We start from the raw sequence: 6670 nt of genomic DNA on the forward strand, positions 1-6670 counted from the left end.
CAATAATCTCGTTTATTTGATACCAGGAACATATGCAATGCGCAACGCCTTGTTTAATTTTTAGAGCGAGATATACACATAAGTACACTTTCGACAATGCTTTTATTGAACTAATTGGAGAAAAAAAATGGTAATCATCGTCCCACTCTAAAAAATCGGGTTGCTGGAATGATAAAAAATATTCTCTTTTTATGTATAAGTCTGTACAATTGGGTGAGAGGTACATATACACATCTATGGAGACTTATGTATAATAATATGCATCCATTACCGGGAGTTACAAAATTGATATTCTCTTGAATAGCCTCAGCAATTAAAAATCTGCTAAAAACGTGAATTAAATAATCAGTATATATGTACGGTTAACACACCTTAGGAGTATTAATACTTTAGATGATTTCTCGTTACATAAAAAATACTATCCTCGTACCCTAATTGCGTATTAAAACATACAGAAATTACGTATTCGTAGGAACCTACGAGGCTATTCAATTAAATTCATTACAACTTTTGTACAATTATAAAATTTCGTAGTTTACAGATGAGGGAGTATTTTCAAATATCTTCGGTGGGATTTATAAATAACGCAGTCAGTGCGAAGAGTAAAAAGACGAAACCACCGATTATGGTCACTGAAAATAAAAAGAAATATAGAATCGTGTGTAATTAATTGTATATGAGAAGAAATTTTTACCTGTTCTCACAGAAATCTTTTGAGCTATCATTCTGCCTCCTAATACTGCCAGGCCAGTGCAAAAGGAGTGTCCTAATATCCCGCCTATTACGACCCCGTAAACATCCTGCAAACAGACTCGTTCGTCAGATCAGAATTCAGAATTATTACAAAGCTACGATTATTTATTATTGAATATTGATTAAATTTATTATGTTCTTTACTTCTCTCGCTGCAAGTATAATAGTTGTGAGCTGAGATCGATCACCCCACTCTGCAAGAAACGTTAATGTAAATGCTTGAAGGAATATCCTAGAGAGGAGCATCAGTGCATTAATTTTTGTCGCTTTTCTTACAACACCGGTTTCCGGATCCTGCACCAACGTGCTAATCGTATCCTTTTCATACTGAAAGTGGACCACAGTTAAAAATTATTTAATTCCCTGCAAAAACGTTAAAGGGAAAGTTTACAAACACTCTTGTAAGCTGTTTTTAAATAAAACCATTGAGTACCTCGTCGTCTCGTTTCCTCAGATCTGATTGTACTTCTTCTAGCTCTTCCTGAGCTTCTGTTATAGACATTTTATACCCGTCTCGTAGCATTTTCAAACCGAACAATGCGAAAAGGGCTGTGGAGATGTAATGAGTATAGATACGAGGGATAATAGTCGCAGCGTATCCGAAAACCACTGGAATTAAAAATTTATGGCAGACAATCGTCGACACTTGGTAAATATTTGCCACACGTGCTCGTGAATACCTGAGAGAATAGTCATCAAAGCTAGTGCACTAATCGCTCCTACAAATACTGTCAATCTCGGATGTTTCATCGCCATAATAGCAGCGATAAAGAATGTCTTATCTCCTAGTTCGGAGACGACGATCACAGACACGGAAGCTATGAACGCGTGTACAAAACTGAGGTTGTCCTTAACCTCCGGCGTCATCGTATCCTGCGGATTCTAAAATTGTATGAAAAATTGATTAAAATCGAATGAAAGTCTGTTTGTAAAACAGATTTGATACTTGCCATAGACGTCATCATTTGAAACTTGTTCATAGGTTCGTTCGCCACGGCGGTGAGAATGATACAATTAATTACAAGTATGTACAGAAAACAATTCCTCGCTGGAGCGAAGCCCATTATTCTTAAATTTCCTTGCAAATCGAATTGTTTAAAACACAACCTCTACAACCGGTGGTCTTCCGTAGTGCGCAGCTTGTGACCACTTGTGACGCCTGTGAGTCACAGAGTCACAGGCTGTGACTTATAATTTGATTCAGATGATTCAAGTTGGATTCAAGCAGATTCGATTCGAGTGACACGGAGAGGAGGGGTCGCAGATTACAGATGAACAGATCTGTACATTCCTGACCTGTCTAGCTAAACTAAACTGTCAACGACTAACACTGAAACAAATCTTACCACTTTGTCACACGTCTGGAGTTTAAAAAAATGTAGAGAAATATGAGATACCTAATGATATCGAAATGAAATAGAATATGGATCACGAGGAAGAGTTTCTCAATACGTTTTTCGTTCAAGTCGCTCAGTTGTGCACAGACAAAGCGAAAGAATTAGTTGTAAGTATTTAAATATTGTTATATTTCATGAAGAAACGAAATTGTTTATTTAGTTTAAGGAAAAGGAACGTGGATCATGTCGACAGACACAAATGGGCCCGTGGGGAATGTTATTAATGCATTTACCGCAAATCGCAGTGGCCGAACACTCCTACGCAGATTTGGGATTCCTGCATACAAAAAATAAAGGATTCCTAAGAAAAGACGTAAGTAAAAATGCAATAATTATCAGAACATAACCTCATTCGGTTGTTATTATTCAGAATTCGTTGAAAACTGTGTATGAAACACTGAAATCTGATTTGAAACGAGTCGAGGAAATGACTAGAGGCACGATTCCCATCGGTGCCACAGTCGCCGACGTCTCGAATCAACTGTGCCAATATATCACAGCGAAAATACAGCTAATAGAGTTGTAAGTAAATCGTTGATCAATCATAGATCATTTTTAATATTCAATACTTGTTTGCAGTTATGAGAGGATGTACAATATGAGCGTGAACAATAAGATAATGAAGTATCAAGAATTACTGCAGTCCATTGAAGGAATAACAGAGATTCATTCACTGTCCTGCTCGCATTTAGCCCTAACTGCGATCAAAGCAAGCTTAACGTAAGTGAAATATAAGATAAAATGATTCATTATGATTATTAAATTGATTGTAATTAGTTTAGAATGTGAGATTCTGGTGCAGCTGACGAAGGCACAGGTGGAACTTCAACATTGGAGGTTTTTATCAACGTTGATGGCCCTTTACGGTGCACAGACGCGAATGTCTGCTTGGGAAAGGACTTTGCAAAGCAAGGAGGTAAGCGACGATCAATCAAATCCTTGAAGACATTTTTTAATAATTGAGATATTTTTATTTATAGTCATGGAAATTGGGATTCAGTGCTTCTTTTTTAAAAGCAAATCAACAGCCTGCGTTGTATCAATGGTTAGTGAAACTGCGTAGTAGCATATTAGCGAAATACTCTTTATATTTTCATACTACTTTAAGTCAGCAGGCTAGTCCAGGAGAAATGCGAAGTATCATGAGCAAACAGAACGTGGATTATTATCACAAGTAAGCGTTTCACGTTTCATTGTTGCATTCACATGCGAGATGATAAATTACGTACGTGATTCGTTTTCATTCTAGAATACAAAGTTTTCAACGTAAACACGATGTTATAGCAGTGTTGATGATATTCGACTCTCGAGGAGTAGAAGACGCAGGGCCGGGTTATAAATACCCTCGCAGAGAACCGAATGCTTCCGGACACTTCCCGGTGGTCCTCTGCTGCCCCAGCGTAAGAAAAACGATTCGAAATAAAACCAGAAAGCGATTATTAAATGATTATTGATCTGTTTTAGGTATTCGTACAAAAGCCGTCGGTTCATTTAGATAATATACAGAAACGGATTAAAGAACGACACGCGGAACTCCTCGCCATGGACAAAATCGTCTACTGCAAAAACGTGAAAGTACGTAAATTAAATTAAATTCGTACAAATCGACTGTTTTAATGTTTTAATAATCATTTTCAGGATGTATACACATACGCGATGTATAATACCGATCCTAAAATGACTTTAATCACAGTGTTTGAAAGCGGTAAGCAAAAAGACAAAGAAAGTCACGTTACGTCGTTCATGACGGACTTGTGTATGCAGATTAGATGCAACAAAGTGTACGAATCACTGAGACTATCTAAATGAGAAATGATTATGAGATTGTTAAATCGCCACCAAAGATTTGAACGAAAAATCAAACTGTTGTCGAACAATAAAGTTTTTATTCCTGTTCGTACGACGCTGATTTTTACAAAGTCATTATTGCTCGTTTTAACGCTTTCTGCTTTTCTCTTCGGAGCCGGTTTTTACGTGTGTGACTCTTAGTCGCGTCCTTGAAAAATTGTATCCCTTCGTTCTCCTCGACGACTCGTTGTACGTGCATCATTCCGTGTAAATTGAAACCAATCATGTCCTAAAGGAAGTCGATTTTTAATTAAATTGCTAGGAATTAAATCAGGCGAATTCTTACCCTCAGGCCTGAGACTTTCTTAATAGCCAGCGTTTGCACGATTTCTAAAATAGGTAAAAGTTCTTGGGTAGCTGTGATTGGTCCATGGTGAGCTTGTAACAAGCACAGTGCTAGTTTTGCGATTAATTCTGTATGGTAATCGGTTTCTAATAATTTTGGTAACATTTTTAGAATCTCGCAAGCCGCTGAATAAGGTAATAATAACAACGTCTCTTCCAATTCGCTTCCCCTAATTCGTTTCACGGTTTCTAATAAATAATCCTCCACAGTCGTACAATCGTAGGCTTGCATTTGCAAGGGAAGCACAGGAGTTTTATCAGCAGTTGTTTCTAATAACTGTTCTTTGTATTCTTTCGATACGTCCAGACACTCCATTATCAATTCTGCCTGGAAGACAATTTTAGATTAATGAGAAATTAAATTAAATTGTTGGGATAATTTAATATTTACTCCTTTTTCGCTGGACACTGTTTTTCTTGAAGGGAGAGACTGCTGCTTTTGTCCAGGGACGACGGTACTCTCTCCGGTTGCTAACTCGTTCTCTTGACGTTCCCTCTCCTCCTCTTCTTCGTCTTCGAGAACCAAAGGTTCTGTACTCCGTTCGTACAACCTGACGACCTTATCAGATCCGCAAGAAATAACGTAGACGCCGTTCGGCGAAACAGTGCAATTCCACGCCTCGCCTGCGTGTCCCTAAATAATTAAATACTGTATAAGTAGTCTGTGTTTAAATAGTGAATGATTGATAGTGAATGATTAATTAATTACTTGCAACGTGACGATTTTGTTAAAACTATCAGCGTCCCATTGTTTGACCCTCCCATCTTTTCCACAAGTGAAGACGTAGTGCGTTCCAGGTACAAATGATATTCCTGTTACAGAATCGTCGTGAGCGAAAATCGACTTGTGACAATCTCCGAAATCCAAACCCCAGATTTTTATGTTTCTATCAGCAGAACCAGTCGCGATCAACGTCGAGTCGCTTGATATATCCATAGATAAAACTGGCAATTTGTGTCCGTAAAGAGAAATGAAGAACTGGAATTAAAAACATTTAATTTTAAGTCAGTTATTAATATTCTGTAATATTTAATTACCTTGAAAGTGTCTAGGAAAAAGATTTTCACAGTAGAGTCGAGCAACGCGACTGCGACGAATCTGTTGTTAGGAGTAATTCGAACGCACAGCACGCTGTCCTCTAATTTCAGAGTTTTCACATGTAAAACCGAGAGAACTTTCGCTTTAATTTCGGTGTCCGGATCTTCGATCAGTTCAAAGTTCCAGAATTTTACAGTCTGGTCTCCACCGCCGCTGGCTACTCCTTTCCTATCTGGGAACAACGTGACGCTCCAAAGTTCTTTCGAATGCGCAGGAACTTCTTCTAAAACGTCGCCGGAAGCGATGTCGATAATTAACATTTTCCCGTCTTTTAAACCGACGATTAAATGCCTGTCTCCAGGCACGAACGTTGCTGTCAATGCGTAGCCGCATTGCACGGTACGTAGACAAGCTAGTGTCGGTCTGTTCCATAATTTTACAGAATCACCGCTCGCTGTGGCGAAAGCTAAATTGTCGGAACTGAAGCAAACCGCACGGACGTCTGATCTGTGGCCGTGATTCGTTATCGATCTTAAATGTTTCACTTCTGCGTCTTTCTCTTCAGTGAAAAGGGAATACAAGTCGATAGAATTATTGTTAAGTCCTATACAAACCTAAAAGAAAAAGGAATTAATGAATAATATGTTTAATTGTTTTTATTATTTATGTGACTTACTCTCAATTCACCATTTCTGCCCATTATCATGTCTATTCCTTTTGCTTTAACGGGTATTTTGATAATGGGTAGTCGAGTAACTTCGTCTTTTATTGTAGGCGTTTCTGAGATATTCATTTCTGTATTCTCATCAGTCCTGTTTAAAAAATTGTACAGTATTAAGGATGTATTGGATATACAGTTAATTCCTAAAGTTTGTGTATTTTAGAAAAACGCATTTTTTATGATTAAGAATAGTGAATTTTTCTTATAATTTCGATATTTAATGAGTTACGTATGATTATTTGGCATTTTAGTGATGTTGACGAAATCCGACCATTCCACCGTCGAAATCGCGAACTTTTGGAAAAAAATTTCGTTTTTCCTCAATAACTTCCAAACCCTTGGAGTTACGGAAAAATTGCATACGACCTTTCTTGTAGAGCTCGACGAGATCTACAATTTCCATATAAAAACTTTTCGCTAGCATTAATATTTAAAGAGTTATGGACGAAAAACGAAAAAACAGTTTTTTGCAAATTACTCGTAAACTATTAATGCTAGCGAAAAGTTTTTACATGGAAATTGTAGGTCTCGTCGAGCTCTACAAAATGAACGTACAAACATCCCCGT

General features: G+C 37.6%; 4 protein-coding genes across 6 annotated transcripts in view; 1 reads left to right on the forward strand and 3 right to left on the reverse strand.

The window, feature by feature from the left end:
- LOC113464467 (sugar transporter SWEET1) overlaps nucleotides 1-6670 on the reverse strand; it is a gene marked incomplete at its 3' end in the record, with an annotated part of 99445 nt that overhangs the window by 30906 nt on the left and 61869 nt on the right. The gene's annotated exons all lie outside the window — the stretch shown is intronic.
- Nucleotides 84-1921, reverse strand: LOC108625968 (transmembrane protein 165). Its single transcript, XM_018026343.2, has 6 exons — nucleotides 1704-1921; nucleotides 1434-1635; nucleotides 1187-1362; nucleotides 898-1080; nucleotides 695-800; nucleotides 84-632 (listed from the first exon to the last, which is right to left on the reverse strand). The coding sequence occupies exons 1-6, from the start codon at nucleotides 1815-1817 to the stop codon at nucleotides 556-558; spliced, it is 858 nt and encodes a 285-aa protein (XP_017881832.1). The 5' UTR covers nucleotides 1818-1921; the 3' UTR covers nucleotides 84-555.
- LOC108625967 (KICSTOR complex protein C12orf66 homolog) lies at nucleotides 1999-4050 on the forward strand. Of its 3 annotated transcripts, XM_018026342.2 has the most exons (10): nucleotides 2001-2257; nucleotides 2311-2463; nucleotides 2521-2672; nucleotides 2730-2870; nucleotides 2928-3066; nucleotides 3131-3195; nucleotides 3259-3324; nucleotides 3400-3550; nucleotides 3615-3725; nucleotides 3789-4050. In XM_018026342.2, the coding sequence occupies exons 1-10, from the start codon at nucleotides 2177-2179 to the stop codon at nucleotides 3957-3959; spliced, it is 1230 nt and encodes a 409-aa protein (XP_017881831.1). In that variant the 5' UTR covers nucleotides 2001-2176; the 3' UTR covers nucleotides 3960-4050. The 3 variants fall into 3 exon arrangements, with proteins under 3 accessions (XP_017881829.1, XP_017881831.1, XP_017881830.1); XM_018026340.2 differs by having other exon boundaries at nucleotides 1999-2257; nucleotides 3131-3324; nucleotides 3789-3959; XM_018026341.2 differs by having other exon boundaries at nucleotides 2177-2257; nucleotides 2317-2463; nucleotides 3131-3324; nucleotides 3789-3959.
- Nucleotides 4063-6670, reverse strand: part of LOC108625963 (WD repeat-containing protein 3) — a 4689-nt gene continuing 2081 nt past the window's right edge. Inside the window, exons 6-11 of the mRNA XM_018026326.1 lie at nucleotides 6059-6194; nucleotides 5382-5996; nucleotides 5053-5322; nucleotides 4735-4977; nucleotides 4285-4671; nucleotides 4063-4227 (exon numbers count right to left, since the gene is read on the reverse strand). Of these exons, the coding sequence (XP_017881815.1) occupies nucleotides 4063-4227; nucleotides 4285-4671; nucleotides 4735-4977; nucleotides 5053-5322; nucleotides 5382-5996; nucleotides 6059-6194 (1816 nt within the window). The remainder of the gene's footprint in view (nucleotides 4228-4284; nucleotides 4672-4734; nucleotides 4978-5052; nucleotides 5323-5381; nucleotides 5997-6058; nucleotides 6195-6670) is intronic.

The sequence above is a fragment of the Ceratina calcarata genome, unplaced genomic scaffold (assembly GCF_001652005.2).
Source record: "Ceratina calcarata isolate Rehan_Ccalc_2016 unplaced genomic scaffold, ASM165200v1 scaffold383.2, whole genome shotgun sequence".
Taxonomy (NCBI): domain Eukaryota; kingdom Metazoa; phylum Arthropoda; class Insecta; order Hymenoptera; family Apidae; genus Ceratina; species Ceratina calcarata.